The sequence below is a fragment of the Rhinolophus hipposideros genome (assembly GCF_964194185.1).
Source record: "Rhinolophus hipposideros genome assembly, chromosome: 16".
Taxonomy (NCBI): domain Eukaryota; kingdom Metazoa; phylum Chordata; class Mammalia; order Chiroptera; family Rhinolophidae; genus Rhinolophus; species Rhinolophus hipposideros.
This window is the reverse complement of record NC_138062.1, coordinates 46526915-46546598: the sequence shown is the minus strand read 5'-3', so window position 1 is coordinate 46546598 and position 19684 is coordinate 46526915. Positions and strand designations below refer to the sequence as shown.

Here is a 19684-nt window from a genome sequence, read left to right as displayed (position 1 = left end):
TATAGGAATACAATGGACTTTTGTACATTGATTTTGTAGCCAACAACTTTACTGTATTTGTTGATGGTTGCTAATAGCTTTTTGGTGGAGTCTTTAGGATTTTCTGTATATAACATCATGCTACCTACAAAGAGTGACAATTTAACTTCTTCATTCCCAATTTGGATTCCTTTTACTTATTTCTCTGGCCTGATAGTTCTGGTGAGGACTTCTAACACTATGTTGAAAAGCAGAGGTGATAGAGGACAACCCTGTCGTGTTCCTGAACATAGAGAAAAGGGCTTCAGTTTTTCACCATTAATTATGATATTACCTGAGGGTTTGTCATATTTGGCCTTTATTATGTTCCGGTATTTTTCTTCTATACCTATTTTATTAAGTGTTTTAATCATAAATAGATGTTGTATCTTGTCAAATGCTTTTTCTGCGCCAATTGATATAATCATATGATTTTGTCCTTTGTTTATGTGATGTATCACATTGATGGATTTGTGTATGTTGAACCTCTCAGTTGCTATTTTTAAGATGCGCGTATGCTCTACAAATTTGATACCTGGGCAAAAATTAAATGCTATATAATTAATTTTCTAGCTAGACAAAAAATATAGGGAGACAGACCATAGTAAGAGCAGAGGGACTGGTGAGCTAGTATTCATATAGAAATAACACATTGTAACACTAGTAATTTTATTATTTACTGAACACCTTCACCCTGGTAGCAAAGACAAGGCCCAGCTGTCATGACCTGTTATCTACATGTATTACGTTGCATATTCGTTTCTTAGAGCTTCTCTTTTCATATGCTTTAACCCAAATATATTTTCACCTACAAGTGTAGAAGTTGATATTTATTGTATTTTTATTGAAAATATTGTATGAGAGGGAGGTTATAAATATAGAGTTCAAGGCCTATAATCTCTTTGGAATCATCCTGCCTGGGTCTCAGTGCATAGTGGGTGTGTCATGGTGAATGCTAGAATCACACAGTGAGCTTGGATTCAGGTTGAATATGCTGGTGGCGAAATAAAGGTGGGCAGGTGGAAGGCTGGACAGTAAAAAATGTTGACATCAAAAGAAAGTTAGGAGACTAATAAAAATATCTCACAGTGTATCAGAGCCACCCTTTTCAATTGTTTCATAAGATAATGACAAAATTTCTGTTTTATAACAGTAACACTAAAAAGCTAAAAACTATTCATCGGCAACCATTTACTATGCATTGAAGCATAAGATACTTCAATTCATTGAAGGACCATGTTTTTCTTTTTGATAAGGTCATATTACACATTATATCTTATAAAATAGAAGGCATTACAACAATTCAAGTTATAAAACTTTAAGAGGTAAATTTTTCACCTGTTTTTAACCTACCATGCCAGATTTAATAAGTGGTATAAAAAGTTTTCCAAACAGTAAGTTTTATTTCTATTATCAGTAAATAAAATTTCCAAATATTTTGATAATTACTTCAAGTTATTTTTAATGTCACAATGGCTATAGCTTAACTAAATCTAAACAAGTATGTAATTGAATGTTTTTAAATAACTTTCATTTTTATGAAGAATAATAATCATTAGATGTTTCAGAAATTTTCTATAAGGGAGAAAAAAACTTCCTATTTGAGGCTTACCATAAAAATTACAACAGTAATAGAAACCAAATGAAAGAGACTAAGATATTTAAAAACAAAATGGACAGAATTTGAATCTGATACTGTGATATATTAAAATTAGTCTTAAATAGCAAAAATCCAGCCAAAGTAGTCAGGGAATATTGAAAATATAATTGTTGTTTCTATTTCTTTAAAAATGTTGTTTTGTGCAGGGATGTTAAGTCATGGTAATAAACTAGATTAATGACTTTTAAAAATAATAAAATCATATGAAGTAGGAGCAGGGATATTTTTGTTGATTGTTTTTCCATGTATAGAATTGTGTAGGAGTTAGAACTCTGGCGAATAGAGAGAACAACCAATATACTGATGTAGGGGTTGAAAATAATTTACAAAATTAATTTAATAAAATGTCTAGAACAGTAACAATTATTAACAAAACAATGAAGCTGTCTCTATTTGAATTTAACAACACATTTATGCCAAAATTGAATTAATATAATCATATTAAGCAGTGAACTGATATTTGACATAAGATACAATACAATTAATGTTCCCATTGAAGACCTAAAGTCACAACAACATCTCTATATGGTTTTAAAATACCTTTTTATTTTCAATTCTTGGTTGTGTTGAAACAGCTCATTGTAGCGTCCTAATATCAAATGGAATACCCAGAACATTTCTTAAAACAGAACACTGTATTTTCCCTACTACAGTAGATAAAATAATTTAATGTATTTATTGAAACAAAAGGCCCATGGTTACTAACGCCAAACTATAGTTTTTTCTTGTTTTTTTTTGTTGTTGTTAATTTCTAGTACTATCTGTGGTCCTTAAAGCTATCTACAGTTGATACTCGAATTGTCATGCTGTTTCTGAAAGGAACAATATGTCTATCCTGAAAGTTTCACTGTAATTAACCCCTAAAATTTACTTTATGTGGAAAAGTTTCATCGTAAAAAAAAAAAAATGTAGATATGTCAAGATTGATTGTACTACATTTTGTAGACCAAGCACATATTTTTATATCATCAGACAAGTTGAGTTTCAACATCTAACTTTACACTGCGACCCTGGGAATGTCACATACCTCCTTTGAGCTCCAGTTCCCGAACTATACAATGAGCACATCACCACAGTTTTCAGAGGGTGGCATAAAGTTTAGAAAGAGCTAATGCATGCACCTAGTGCTAGGCTAGGCACACTGTACTACACTAGGTGTTGATGGTTTTTTCCTCTTCCCATTCCCATTCCTAATAAATTCTGGCTAATTGGAGATTAGTGAAAAAAAAATACAGAAGTTACTGGAATAAATCAGCTCCATTAAAAATCTCATTATATTGCAGGCAATAGTTATACATTTCCAAAGTTACATTCAATAAAATCAAAAGATTGGTTTTAAAAATGTATTTACATATTATAATTCATAGGCAAGAAAAGATTCTTCAGGGCAGCAATGACAAAAAACAAATAAGCTACATCTGGGTGTATATTTCATTTTGTAAAAATGAAGAAAAATACCCAATTTTATTAAATGTTAAATGTTCATGGACAGGTAACAGAAACAAAGCTACTTCATAGAGCAATCTACAACATCAAAAAATATCAAAATAGAGTTTCTCTAAAAGAAAGAGCCTTTTATTAATGAGTGGGTCAATAACAATTAAAAGTTCCCATTATTTGTCCATGAAACCTCCTAAAGACGGTGCTACTTTAAACAGGATTCTAATAGAACTTGGCACATAAATTTTAACTTTTCAGCCACCGACTACTTTTCACTTTCTTATACCTTCACTCACTCAGACAATCTCACATATACATATATTAATATTAAAAACACACATGGCTGTGAAGTAGAAAATACATTTTCTACCACAAAAGCAGTTCAGCATATTTATACCCAATGTTCCGTTCATGGAAATGGATGTTCCTCATAGAGTTGCTACTTAACATATACTATTAGGGTTAATATTTCAAAAGATGTGTTTCTAGAAGGATCTATTTGACCATGTGCAAGAATTCTAAGGCATTATAAGTAGTTGTTCCACAGGACAAATGCTGCCCTCACAAGGATATACTCTTGATACATTTAACAAGTCTAGCTTTCATTGTCACCAGCCAGACAGAGGGAGACATTCATAGTCTATGGGTGGTCGGCTCAAAGGTCAAAAACTTTGTTTAAAAAAAAAAATGTTTATGCAATAGCACCATATAAATTCTTTCAGAAACAAATCCTTTTTCCAACTTTGCATTTTTTTTTAAGTGAATCCCAGGAGGAGAAAAAAAATCCATTCTTACAAGACCTACTTCTGCTTCATTTCATTTTTTTTTTTTAAATACATTAACCATGTCAACATCAACAATAACAACTACAACAGATCGACAACAAAAGAAAGACAGTAGCAGCAGTGGTAACTTGAGTATGAACCATCCAGGCAGTTTCTTAGAAGAATCCTGTTCATACCTGTTGGGAGTTTCTTCATAAAGTTCATGATATCACAAGACTTCTTGGAGTCGGTGTGAAAAGGCAGCACTTTCACTGAAAGAATTGAGTTTACCAATCAACTGGGCATTTTCCAGCACTTAAATAAATGATGTCTAGTGCTTAACTGCAATAAAGGAAATTATTGACATTTCAAACTTGACAAAATATCAGTAAAATAAAGTGGTCTCAATATGATTTGTGTTTCAAAGAGCTTAATCTGGCCTGCAAGTGAAAATAATGAAGCTGAAATATTCCAGTTTCCAAACACTGGACACACCCACATTTAAAGTACAAATCACCCTTAAAAGATTCCCATTTCACAACATCTAATGTAGATCTGGTTTACACTGTCCAAGATAAAAAGCCAAAGCAATCATCCTAAAATACAGAGAGGGTTTTCCAGTTTATGGCCTGCAAGATCATTTTCTTAGTTCTCCCAAATCTTGCAAAATTGTCAAAAAGCACACTCTGCAGGGTCACAGACCCTGAACTGAGCTGATTGTGAGTCATCTATATCAAGCTGTGAACAGAAACTTGTGGAGTCTTCCTGGAAGCACGTGATACCTTTTCATCAGCTTTAATTTATATCGTCAAGCTTGGATATCCTGATAATGCTGATCAAGGTTAGCTGGAAACTTTTCTTTTAGTACAGAAATAACTCAGGTTTTACAGCTTTCTTCTGTTCAAGCTCATTTTATAAAACCTTTGTGCTAATATCTTCATTTAAAAAAAAATACGTCTTCTCTCCATTACACATATTCCTTTAGGTTCTGAAGGATGTTATGGTAGTATTATTTGGTATGTGTGGTATCTTGATATCTAATGCTTTTGTATCTTATATGAAATCCTTTCTTGTTGATTGTGTCATCAGTGTGAAAATGAATTAAAACTGTATCCCCAATTGAATAGATCTCTTCTGGTGGCTGAAACAAAGAAACAAACAAGCAACTAAACAAACAATACAATGAGTCACTTTTTCTTCAGTGTAATTCATGTTTGGGAATTTTTTGTGTGTGTATATAATTTAATCTTCCCAACAACCCTGAAAAGTGGATATGGGTGACTCCTTCATTTTACAGATGAGAAAACTTGAGTTTCAGAGAAGCAAATGACATGCTCCAGTACACCTGGGCAGTCTGTGATGGAGCTCAGCTTTGCACATACTTAAATCTGCTTCCAAGTTCTCAAATTTGGTGTTTTTTTTACCAAATTTTTAAGCCAAGTTCTTTTGATTTACAAATAAATAAAGTGAGGTTCAGAGAAGATAAAAAGAGATTAAATTTGTTTCAGAAGCTACTCTGAGGCATGGCTACTTCCAAAATCGAAACTGTCCGTTCCTTCTTGTTTTAATAATCTAAGTACCAAGAATTTTGTTTTGTTTCACTTCAGTTGCTATTTGGACAGGAGTTCAATAATATTAGTTAAGCAACAGATACTGATAGACATTCCAAAAATTTGGACTAATGTCTTCGCAACAAAATATGTATTTAAAAAACCATTTTATATTACTACAGTGAGTCCTGGGGGAACAAGGGGGGATGTATTGAGAAAACATTAAGCGTTTCTTTCTCTCATTTCTTATGGTGACACACTCTGATGTCTATCTGGCACTCTTACCCATGCACAAGTGACACACTGTTGAACAACAATGGCAGACAAGTGGTGGACACTGCTCTTTCCACCTTGTAAAGAAGACAATGTCAATCTGAATAGTGTACATGTTCAGTTTTCTTTTATGTTTTGATTTAGGACGGTGGCAACATTGTCAAATGCATGTGTTTAGGCATATTACATTTGTATTATTAAATATTTACTGCACAATAAAAACACGAATATAAAATTTAGAATGTGGGAGTAACAAGAAACTATATAGTGAATTCATCTGTCTCCCTTGATATTATCAGCAAGTTCACTAGAGATGGGAGGTGGTTAGAAGTGGTGAGGCATGTTATAATTTGTCATGCCATTCATAATACAATCTAATGTTTTCCGTAAAAACACTGCTGTTTTGTATATACGTTACACATGTCAATCATGCATCAGTCGACAGTGTGTTCCCATGTCTATGGTATTCTGTTGGTACTACACTTACCCCTGACCCACAGAATCGGCCAAGCCCCACCGCTGTGGAATCAAGACCGCCAAAGAGTTCCACGTAATCATAGCCACAGTCAGCTTCTTCTTCCACTTCAAAGATCGGGAAAGTCAACTCAAGTCGAGAGCCTCGTTCTGACACTAAGAGCCATTCACAGTCGATCTGTCCTGGGTAGTTGTTGTCACCAAACTGAGCATGCGAGTACAGGTCTCTGAGTTTTGATTCTGCTTTCAGTCGGCCACCACATTCTGCCCGAGGGAGTGGGAATGAAACAAGTAAGCTCAATGAGGTTTAACAGATCCAAGTTCAATTTCAATGTCATCTAACCATTCTCTAACTTCTGTATTCATGTCTATCATCAGATATGTTTCCCGTAATGGGCGAGTCAGATGGTGCACTAGCTACTGGCACAGACCCAGGACACAAACTGCTGGGTGGAATCACAGCTCCAACACCTGATAGCTCAGTGACTTTGGGTAAGTGTCTGTGATCCATAGCTTTCTTAAGGGTAAAATGCAGATGATAATACGAGTACAAATCTTAGTGGGTTTTTAGGACTTACTTCATAGATAAAAAGCACTGAAAGCTGCCTGCGTTATATAACTTGCGATAAATATTTTTTATTATTGTATGTCATTTTTAGTTTAAAATAACTATTCTCATGGAGAAAAAATAAGTGTCTTAATTTGAATTTAATTTTAATAACTCAAGAACCCACAATTCAAAGGAATAAGAAATAACTTTAAAATTAATAAAATAATTAAACTCCTCTGTGTGTGTTATATAGAACTTCAACACAGAATATATAGAACAGTTTTACTAAAGTAGAAATATTTGTCTAACTTGATTAGGAAAAACATACATACATCATGAATTATAGTTATCTTTTAGTTCCAGAACATTTTCAGTTATGGTTTGTGTTTGTAATAAATAAAAATTTCCAGTAAACACAGTCAGCAATACCATTTTAAACCAACTGTTTGAAAATACTTTGCAAGCTGCAGAGCATCTTCTCCAGAATTCTGGGAAACAGAAAATAAAGCTGAATAAGAAAGGTAAATAAGAGGGGAAGAGAAGCCTGGGGGTGGCCTTCATTTTAATTTGGAAAGACATGTTTGTTTATTTCCTGGTAAAATATTAAATTCCCGGAGAGGTCCTGTAATTCTACCTATAAAGGCTTTTAGTGGGGATTCAAATTTGAGTTAGACCAAAATAATTTCATTTCTAAGGAGTTTAATAATGTTATTATTTGATTTATAAATGACATTGACAAATAGGTGATGCTTTATGCTACAGAAAAGAAGTCCTACCAGACAACGCTATGTTTTAAAATATTATTTTCTCTCCACATTGCCTCTTTTTCTGTATTATAGCCGTAGTTTTGAGCAAATACACCAGCTATTTTTTTAACGGAAAGATTTGTTTCCTTCAATTAGTTTATTTAAAGTGGTAGTGATAGCATTCATTACCCCATTAAAATAAATTTGGATCTACGACAATTCCAATAAAGTCCATTTCCCATGGATTTGGACAGTTACTTGCGAGTAAACAGCAATAAAGCTATACTAAAGCAATATTTGTAATCACCCAGTTTTAAAATTCATAGTTTCAGAAGCTTTTATTGTGGATACAGTTAAAATTTGTGTACAGAAATATAAGTTTACTGAAGCAAATTAAAGTGTATACTTCAGGGCCCATCTATCATTGCCACATGTATTTTAGAAGGAAGTAAATAATGCATAAGTGCTTTATAAATGTAGCAAAAGTGGACAGATGTGACTGAACTTAGCTGTCTTTTCAGCAGAAACTAACTGAAGATCAAAATTTTGGAAACTTCTGAAAATCAGTTTAACTTACCAGACTGTAAGCTGTCCACAAGCGAGATAACTTACAGTGTCTATCCAAAGCATGTATTAAATAAATATTTGATGAAAGACTATGGAATAATACTCATCAACTTGTTAGAGAAAGTTTTGAGGAGAAATAAATAGTAGGCAGTACATAAAAAAATACGTAAAAATATTTTACAACGTATGGTTACTAGACAGTAACAGTATAAATTTATGCAGAAAATTCCAAGACAGCTGGTCAAATGAGGGCAAAACTTTATACATGAAGAAAAAAAGAACACTACAAACAGAAAATCCTGACAAGAGCAAATTAACAGAATTGGGAAGGCAGGACTCTAATTCCAACAGCTATTGTGTGTGTGTGTGTGTGTGTGTGTGTGTGTGTGTGCGCTATGTGGCTATCTATCGTTTAAGTTTTAGTCTCAGATTCCTCATTTCTGAGATGACAATTGGGATTAAACAACATTGAAGGCAGGTTTTGCCCAACAAAATGGGATTGAGGTGGCTCATGTGGGTATTTGAATGAATGTGAACTGAATAGGAAAATAAAATGAGCCTAATCAGTTAGAGAGTTTGAACAGAGGATTCTTTAAAACTTAAATAAGGAAGCATTCAGTCACCACCTATTACTTCAAATAAGAGTAGTCCAGTTTTGTATCTGTTTTCTTGCTAATCCAAAATTTGTACAGTGAGAGAAAATACACTATAGTGGTAAGTACATAAGCTTTGGAGACAGTCAGAATTAGGATAAAATCCAGACTTTTGACGTAATTTTAGAAATCCTTGCAAATTGATCTTTTATGTGTAGGTCTTAGAAATCCTTCAATTTCTCTATCTGAAAACTGAAGATATGTACATCGTATAGCTCTTTTGAGCATTCAGTGTTTGTACAGTGTACGTAGAGCATACATATGCCTAAAATATCAAGTGCATACTATATTTACCACTGGATCTCAATACATGATCTCTGTTATAATATAATTAGGTCCTACCAATGGATTCTTAATGGGAATATAAACACAGTAAATAGGTTCCATAAGCAGATGCCAGGAAAATTAAGGAGTCACGGAGTTTGGCAGCTGGAAGAAATCTTCAGATTATTGTCTTGCAGATGAAGAAACTGAGACTAAAAGAAATTAGTTTTTTTCCCCCAAGTTCCCAACGACAGTAATGACACAGAAGGACCAAAACCCCAGATATACCCACACAGTGGAATATTATATAATCTTTATCTTCTGTTCACAAAGGGTAAAAAGAGAAGTTTCTTTCCCATAAAAGATAATTTTCATTTAACTAAAAAGGTGGAGTTTACACATAATTTTAAAATGCTGTATCATCAGCTATTTTAAAAGCCTTGACAGCATAGTTTCATATTGCATTCTTGGAACCTATGATAGCTAGGGTATTTAATAGATAGATTAGATAGGTAGATGATAGATGGATAGATAGATAGATAGATGGATAGATATGTCACGAACTCTGTACCATCAGAAAACCATTGATGCAGTAATGGGATTCCAATTTCTCCACCCCTTCAATATATGACAAGTTATCAGAAAAATATTTAAAAAGAAAATAGGTATGGTAAGTCCTTCATTAGTATTGAATTTAAGGTCCATGAAAGATTCTTCTCAAACCAAAATATTTACATTAACCATGATAAATAATTCATTCGTATCATTGGTAAGTCCAATCATTATTAGCATAAGTCTTATAAGTACCTGACAATTAATATCCATATTCTCACAGACTTCAATGTAAATCTACTGCTCATAATAAAACATACTAAAGTGAAAAATAATATTGGACAATTAAATAATTACAATTCTGATTTCTAAAACAAAATGAAACACAAAGAAAACAAAAGCAACCAGCATGAAACCATGACAAAAATTACCGCCCTAAAATTGTTTCAAGGATAAATATGTAGACTATTTCTACACTATGTTTTATATCACGATATTAATAGATTTGTACCAGAAAGTGTCTCAATGGTTTATGCATAGCGAATGCCACTAGGTGTCACTATAAGCTAAACGATTGTACTAAACAGCTACAATTAACTGATTATTTTAAAATTTAAAAAAAAAAGAAAAAAAGGACACTTCCTAGACATTTATGGAATATGTTATATTAAATTGGTTCCAAATTATGAAAAAAAATGTTATTCTACATTTTTGCCTAAGTTTTTTCCGTATTTTTTTCTAAATTATATTTTATGTCTTAAAAGACATAAACTTCCAGAACAGCTATAATTTGTAATAGTCACATTAGGGATTAGGTTTAGGGAAAATTGTGTTTCATGCCAAATAAAAGAGGAAAAATGAGGCTCTGTAAAACAGAGAGATAAATCCCAAATTTAATCTACAAAAATACATTCACGCAAAAGCTAGCTAACCAGGTAGGGTGTTAAACAACACGATTTTTGAATATCAAGCCATAGATTTTTATCTGTTAAATATGACATATAAATCAAACTGTAAGTAATATGAAATACATGACAGAAATATTTAGAAATAGTTCTATTTGATCTTACTTCACTGGATACAAATCACACCAGACTATTGGGTTTCTTGCTAAATGTTCATCAACTACAAAGATGTGGTAGGATGCTATGTGGTTTTCAAATATTTCACACAGTGCTTTAGTGAGATTTTTTCTGCTGTGCCTGGAGATTCATGTATGATCCTGTTATGGGATCCATTGCATACACAGGAGCAAAAACCTGGACCTTAGAAAAGAGAAGCATGACTCTAATTTGCTTACCTGTAGAATGTGTAGCTTGAAATCCTTTTCTCTGAACAGATGCATCAGAAACAAACCGAACAAACATTCTATTTCCAGTAGCCACTAGGGGCTCTGGGATCTTGTTGCCACATAGTCGTCCAAGAATTGGTGATTTTTCCGTTTCTCCATCAAATACTTCCAAGTGATCATAAGCACATTCTTGGTGCTGCTCTATCTCAAACTCACTAAAGGCCTGTCGGAAAAAGAGAGAGAGAGAGAAAAAAAAAGAGAGAGAGAGAGAGAGAGGAAAGGGAGGTAAGGAGGGAGGGTGGGAAGGAGGGAAGGAAGGGAAGGAAGGAAGGAAGGGAAGAAAGGAGGGAGGGACAAAAAAATCACACATCATTCCAAATAGATTCTTTTCTTTGAAGCAGGAATACAGATCAATAAAATATGTTCAGGCCTTATAAATGATTTAATCTATACAGTGCATTATTGAAAGAGCTGTGAAAACAATAGAATGCAAAAGCTCTAAGAAAACATGAGGAAAAAATGCAATAACTTCATGTGAAAGTCTACTATTTGAGTATTACAACTAATTTTTCTATTGCAATTAAATATACTCCAGAATTGAGACAGATTTTAATAACAAAATGACATTTTATTCCGAATTTAACTTCTAAATGCATCAGAAAAATTTAAACAATTTTATCAAAAATGGATCCCTTCTGATTTTGATGATTATCAATGATTGAACATTATCCTACCTTTGGATGCTTAATCTAAGAAGAAAACCCCAAAAAGTGATTATTATATTTTGACAAAAATTAAATACAGTAAATCTTGATAGAATAACTAGAACAAAGGGAGTTTTCACTATATATTTCTTTACTTAGATTTTACAACCCATATTATTAGAGAACAGTAATATGAATTTAGGACTAGATTACATTTACTTACTTTTCAGATAAATGGTACACTTATTTTAGTATTTGGAGTTCTGCAAAGTTTACGCATAGTATGCTTTGCCACTTAAAAATCATTCTAATTTACCTGTGTAATATTTTTTATGTGCAGGTCTTAGCAAATCCTTAAAATAAAAATTCATTTAATATCTAACACGTTAAATATCACAAAGAAAAGTTTCATTGAGATGGACTGAAAATAACATTTTCCAAACTATTAATAATTCCAGGAATTCCAGGTTATCTGCCATTGCTAATTAGGCTTTTTCCTTCTCCAGAAAAACCGTCATACATTTACTACTGTTTCACTATTACAACTAATTGTATAGTTGCAATTAAATCTACTCCAGAATTCAGATAGATTTTAATAACAAAATGACTTTTTCCCCCTGAATTTAACTTCTAAATGTATCAGAAAATTTTAAACAATTATATCAAAACCTCAATTCCTTCCAGTTCCAGATAATCATAAATATTGAACATTGTCCATTAAGTCTATACAACAAAGCTAAAAAATATATAAAGAAAATAAACCTGAGGAAAAATACTTGAAAATTCATTAATTTAGCTACAATCCTGGCAGCATAAAATATTTGCACATAAACTTTTTATATACATGTTTCCTTTAATGCAATTTTGTGAAGTGATCATAATTCTCTGTTTAATTAAGACATACATTTATAATTTTGAAAAACATGTAACTAAGAACAGTTCTCCCTTAGTGCTGGCCACAGTTATCTAAAAGTTATCTATTCTATCATGTTACCCAAAAATAAGACCGGGTCTTAGATTAAGTTTTGCTCCAAAAGACGCATTAGGGTTTATGTTCAGGGGATGTCCTCCTGAAAAATCATGCCAGGGCTTATTTTCTGGTTAGGTCTTATTTTCGGGGAAACACGGTATACCACACCACAGTTTACTCACTTCTGACTTTGGAGGAATAAGGAAAGAAATGAAAGAAGCAATTTATGTTAACTAGGGAGTAGGAGAAAGGAATGAAAAGTACTTAAAGAAGAAATAGGAGAAAAGAAAGAGGGTTCATCTCTCATTTCTTGTTCTGCACTGTAATTCATAAAAAGTATAAGTTAAAATGTTATAACCAATAAGTATTAAAGAGTCATTATTTGTTATAATCATTATGGGTAAAAAAGAATATTCACATCATTTGACCAAAAACACTGGATAGTATAAAAAACAGATTATAGCACAAAGAATTGCACTGGAAACAAACAAAAATAAAAAAACAAAACAAAACAAAAAAGAGAACAGTGCAGGAAAATATAATGAACAAGGAGAATTTGACAGAGTTTAATTATCCTGAAATACAACATTCAAAGTAGGTGATCTCTGTAATCAGTGGCAGAGAGTGGAGTAGAGTAGACACAGCACATAGGATGTTGAAGCCCCTGAATGGATGGTTGGTGGAATGTCTAGATAAATCTGTCCTATTTCATATTTATGGCCAACCATATAGGAAACACTACAGAAGTGGCAGACCAAATCTGCTGGTTTTCCACCCTTTGGAAGGTGATACTCACTCAGCTACTCTCATCTCTATGTACACATCTATAGTCTTAATATCAGTTTGTAACTGGCGAAAACCAATAAGAGAAAACTGGCTTAACTGCACCAGAGTACTTTATGAAATATGAAATTAAGCTTCTGAATTCTAAGATCAATGTTATCTCAAGAGGAAAATAATATCTGGAAACCACCACATGTCTGTCAAGTAATTACCTCTTTTGAATGTGATTCAGGGTCATTCATCTAAAAATGTAAAGAGCAGAAAAACCTATATTGTGGAAGAGAAAATTTTAAAAATGATGAGGGTAATGGCATTCTAAGGCATATCCTTTAAGTAAAAGTTAAACACGGGATCAGAATTTACAGACCACACATGTTCAGTCCATTGATTGGCCCACTGAAAACTAAGTGAATGAGATAACCAAGTGACTACTTCATTCCCTAATGAAATGCAGGGTATCTGGAGTAAATCATAACATCTGTTTTACAGAACAGAGCAACACTACACAAAGTGGCATTGAGCTGGTGGGCTGGGGGGCATACTGACACCTGGTCTGGAGCCAACTGGCTTCAGTTTTTTATCAAATTACTAATGGAATCAGACTGACTCTGTAAGAGTCAAACTAAGCAAAGGTTTTGTAGCTGACATACTCCCAAGCGATGCAAACAACTTTCATTCATTAAGGAATTAATGAATTTTCCTCTTGGAATTGGTAGCAGCTTATTAGGCCAAACTGCAAAGATTGGGTGGTCCTTTTTTAGCAGTCAGCCTAACCCAAAGGCTGCGCCACACACAAGCAAAGCGTGACTAACTCACATGCTGAGATCTCATAAATCTGGCCCTAAATATCATAGAGACATCCACACAGAGAGACCTCCATATATAATGACTTTGCCTCAGTACAAAATATTTATAGGCCATAGAAAGGTATTATAGGAGCCCATGGGAAATTGGAAAATCTTTTAAAATGTATTTTAGAGTTTCCAAAGAAAAAGTGAGATATGCAATTTATTACTTTATTCTATGACATACGCTGAGCCTTGAATTGCTCTATCTAACTAATGCAGAATGTGAACATTTCCAGCTCCCCGGGACCGATGCCACAGAAATGCCCTGCAGAAGACACTTAGATACGCCCAAAGTCCTTCAACTTCATGATGAGGACAGGACAGCTCCAAAACTGATGTGTGGAACTTTGATTTCTGCTGAAACACTGCCCTCTTTTTGAGGACTATTAAATATTTTTTATTAAGCATTGACATTAAGATTCTACGGACATTTTGATACTCAAACCCTTATTATCTTACTCATTCTATGATTCTATTTCTATGATTTTAAGGTTACCAATTTAGGTTTTATAATAGAAATACCAAGAGAGTGAATAACTGTGAGCTCTAGTCAGAAATTCAAATGCATTTCCCACAAGACAAACGAAGGGATTAAGGAGTCCCATTCGAAAGAAATAAAATTAAACTCTTATTTTAGGCTGTGGAAAGAATAACTGTGTTTCTGGAACACCCAGGCAAGCCTAACCTATGTAGCTGGCCAGCAGCCAGGCTTGCATGTGCAGCCCCCTCATAAGAACATTTGTGGAGATGCTTTCATTGAAAATACAGGCACTGGCTAAAGGATAAGGCCATTCAGAGTCACTACAGATATTCACAAAGGACAAGATAATAAAATGATAGTGTTTAATGTGGAAAATAAATTTAGCCAGGGTGAGCATTTAAACTAAGAGAATTAAAGAGAGACTGTTGCAATCTGAGCAGCTGTGAAATAAGAGTCAGAGCTCCCTACTCCAATCACGTTTTTCATTTTCCTATCTTTGGTAAGAACTATCAATTGGTTTCCCACAAGGTAATGGATGAATTAGAGGCCACAGTGGAATACAAATCCCAGCTTTCAGTTTTGAAAGGCGTTTTCTTTTCCATGAGTCTTCTATAACTGCGATCAAATACACTTTTTTTGGATTTATGGTAGAGAATTATATAATACTTGTGGGTGTTTTTGTTTTCTAAATAGCCCATATATGAAGCTGTAAATTGCAACTACATATATAACTTAACAAACTTATATGTCAAAAAAAAATCCCATAATACATTAGCTTATTGCTATATGCTTCTTTGCCTGGAAATTTGTTTCTGTTTGTTTGTTTTTGTTTTCTTTTGAATGAAGAGTAATTCAAAATAATGAAAAGAAGTACCCAATATTTAGTGATCAGTTGAGTCTCTCAGAACCAAGACAGGATGAAGCCAGAAATAATAGATTTTGTCCTTATTAATTCAGAACTTCATCCGACAGTAAGAAGAGTTTTTTGAAGTATCTTCCAACCAAGGATCCTTTTATTTTATAGCTATTATGCGATCAGCATCTCATGATTACACACACACACACACACACACACACACACACACACACACTGAAAACAAGGCAAATGTATTAGTTTCCTATTGTTTCCACAAGAAAGGACCACAAACTTAGTGGCTTAAACAACATACTTTTTTTTTTTTGTCCTAGAGCTCAATAGTGCAAGTCAGTAGTCTCAAATGTGTGGGTAGCACCATGTTACTTCTAGAGGTCCTACGTGAGAATCTGTTTCCTTGCATTTTTTCCAACTTCTAAAGGCTGCCCTCATTCCTTGGCTCATGTCCACTTACTCTGTCAGCAAAACCAAGAATATAGCATCTTCTCTCCTCTCTGACCTCCTGCCTCCCTTTTGAAAAATCCTTTGTGATTACATCAAGCCCAGATATTACAGCATAATCTCTCAATTTCAAGATCCTAATTTAATCACAGTTCCTTATGCCATGTCAGGTAACATATGTATAGGTTCTGAGATGAGGACATGGACATATTTGGTGGGGGAAAAATTATTCTGTCTTCCATATAAAGTAAGGTCAAATGTGTTCACTCTCTGTGATTTTTCAGAAAAATGAGCACAAACACTTATGACTCCATGATTTCAAACTCTTTGCACCTGACGTTAGCTTGTATCAGCGAACTAAATCCCACAGGGCAAATCTGGCCTGCAGCCTGTTTTTGTAATTAAACTTTTATTGGAATACAACCATGCCCATTCATTTGTGTGTTGTCTATGGCTGCTTTCACACTAAAAGGGCAGAATTAAATTGTGCCCTTTCTTTTGTTGTGACACATGACATAGTCCACAAAGTCTATCATATGTAATATCTGGCCCTTAAAAGAAAATATTATATCCCTAATGAACATAGATGCAAAAATCCTCAACAAAATATTAGAGAACAGAATTCAGCAATACATTAAAAAGATCATACACCATAATCAAGTGGGATTAATTCCTGGTATACAAGTGTAGTTCAACATCTGCAAATCAATTAATGTGATACACCACATTAACAAAGTGAAAAATAAAAATCATATGATATCAATAGATGCATAAAAAGCATTTGACAAAATCCAGCAGCTATTTATGATAAAAATTCTTAAGAAAGTGGGAATAGTGGGGCCATATCTTAATATAATAAAGGCCATATACGATAAACCCACAGCTAACATCATACGCATCGAGGAAAAGCTAAAAGCTTTCTCCTTAAGATCAGGAACAAGGCAAGGTTGCCCAATTTCTCCACTTCTATTCAACATAGTGCTGGAAGTTCCAGCCACTGCAATCAGATAAGAAATAAAAGTCATCCAAATGGGTAAGGAGGAAGTAAAATTGTCATTATATGCAGATGACATGACACTATATAGAGAGAACCCTAAAGACTCCATTAAAAATTATTAGAACTGATAAATGAATTTAGTAAAGTAGCAGGATGCAAATTAATATTCAGAAATCAGTTCCATTTGTATATACCGATAATAAAATAGCAGAAGGTGAAATTAAGAAAACAATTCCGTTTACAATTGCTTCAAAGACTATAAAATACCTGGGCATAAATTTAACCAAAGAAGTAAAAGATCTGTACTCAGAAAATGATGACACTGAAGAGAGAAATTAAAGAAGATACAAATAGATGGAAACACATACCATGTTCATGGATAGGAAGAATTATATCGTTAAAATGTCCATACTGTCTAAGGCAATATACAGATTCAATGCAATTCCTATCAAACTACCAAGGACGTTTTTCACATATAATCCTAAAATTTATATGGAACCATAAAAGACCCTGGAAAGCCTCGGCAATCTTGAGAAATAAGAACAAAGTGAGAGGCATCACGATACCTGACATCAAATTATACTACAAGACTAAAGTAATCAAAACAGCAGGGTACTGGCATAAAAACAGACACAGAGATCAATGGAACAGAATAGAGAGCCCAGAAATAAACCATGCCGATATGGTCATTTATCTACAACAATGGAAGCAAGAATTTACAGTGGGGTAAAGACACTATTCAATAAATGGTGCTGGGAAACCTTGACAGACACATGCAAAAAAATGAAGCTGAACCACCTCCTTACACCATATACAAGAATAAATTCAAAATAGATTAAAGACTTAAATGTAAGATCTGAAACCATAAAACTTCTAGAAGAAAATATAGGAAGAAAGTTTACAGACATTACCCAGAGTAAGATTTTTACTGGTATATCCCCTTGGGCAAGGGAAATAAGAGAAAAAATAAACATGTGGGATTACATCAAATTAAAAGTTTTTTTCATAGCAAAGGAAACCATCAATAACACAAAAAGGGTTCCTATTGAATGGGAGAATATATTTGCCAATGATATATCTTATAAGGGGTTAATATCCAAAATTTATTAAAAAACTACTCAACTCAACTCTAAAAAAACAAACAGCCCAATTAAAAAATGGGCAGAGGACACGAAGAGCCATTTTTCTAAAGAGGACATACAGATGGCAAATAGACACATGAAAAAAATGCTCAACCTCACTAATTATTAGAGAAATGCAAATAAAAACCACAATGAGATACCACCTCACCCCAGTCAAAATGGCTATCATCAATAAATCAACAAACAACAAGTGTTCTCTCTCCATGCACACACAGAGGAAAGGCCATGTGAAGACAGAGCAATGAAAAGTCATCTACAAGCCTGGAGAAAAGGCCTCACCAGACACTAACCCTGCCAGCATCTTGATTTTGGACTTCTAGCCTCCAGAACTGTGAGGACATAATTTTTGTTCTTTTAACCACTCAGTGTATGGTATTTTTTCATGTCAATCTGAGCAGGCTAATACACATGTGAACTATAATAATGAGTCAAATGGAATTTCTCGAAATAGACAACATATTATGAGATAAAGAATGCCTTTGACAAGCTCATTGGTAGATTCAAGGCAGCCAAAGAAACAATCACTGAACTTCAACATAAGTCAATAGAAATTACTCAAACTTAAAGAGTTACAAAGAAAAAAATAAAATAGCAGAGCACCCAAGAGTTATGGGATAATATGAAAGGATCCAGCATATGTGTATTTTGAATCCCAGAAGGAGAAGAGAAAACAGAAGTGCAGGAGTATTTTGTGAAGAAATAATAGTCGAGAATTTTCAAAAATTCACGACAGACACCACAATCAATATGGATGCAAGAAAGTCAGATAATTCTGAGAAAAATAATTTACTAACACACACACACACACACACACACACACACACACACCGAGACACAGTATATTCAAACTACTTATAAAAAGAAAATGTTGAAGGCAGCAATAAGAAAAAAAGTCATTACTTCACAGGAACAAAGTTAAGATTTACAACAGACTTATCAGGAACCATGAAAACCACATGGAATCAAGTGTTTAAAGTGCAGACAGGAAAATAAAACTGTCATTCTAGAATTCTATACCCAACGCAAATATCTTTAAATAGTTTACACAGACATACTCTACACAAAATATAAAAGGAAATTCTTCAGAGAGAAGGACTTTGGTACACGACAAAATTTGGATCTATATACACACACACAAAAATATCTCCAGAAAAATCAATTTTCCCAACTCCCTTTGCTAGTTGCACTTCTAAATAGAATATAGCCTCTGTATCTCAGCCCATAAGCTTCTAAGAGTGATCCTCTCAATCAGGACCTTGGACAGGACTGGAAACCAAGTTCCTATAGTGATGTAATCTTAGCATCTATCATCCTTCCAAAGAGTGGCTGAAGTGAATTGAAAGCTCTGTTTGGAAAGTCATTTACTATTATTTTACAAATATGATGATTGGAAGGAACTCCATAATATAATATGAACGTCTCAGTGAGTGTCTCTAAATGTATTATAATGCTACACAGAAATAAAGCCTCTTTATTCTTAAAAAAAAATCATCACAAGAAAGGGTTCAAGCAGAATTTTAAAATTAACTTTATGGCTGGACTGGTCCAGTAAACTACCATGGACTGGTGATCTCATTGCCAAGGCAATCTCTTGTCCTTCAGTAGGTGCCCACTGGCTGTTCTGAGCCTTGCTAGCTGGCAT

The 19684-nt window shown here is 33.7% G+C and overlaps 1 protein-coding gene across 1 annotated transcript in view; it reads right to left on the bottom strand.

Moving 5' to 3' along the window:
- Window positions 1-1986: 1986 nt before the first annotated feature.
- The window catches only part of TLL1 (tolloid like 1), a 172072-nt gene continuing 154374 nt past the window's right edge, over window positions 1987-19684 (bottom strand). Inside the window, exons 19-21 of the mRNA XM_081075802.1 lie at window positions 10812-11025; window positions 6193-6443; window positions 1987-5023 (exon numbers count right to left, since the gene is read on the bottom strand). Of these exons, the coding sequence (XP_080931928.1) occupies window positions 4892-5023; window positions 6193-6443; window positions 10812-11025 (597 nt within the window). The 3' untranslated portion in view covers window positions 1987-4891. The remainder of the gene's footprint in view (window positions 5024-6192; window positions 6444-10811; window positions 11026-19684) is intronic.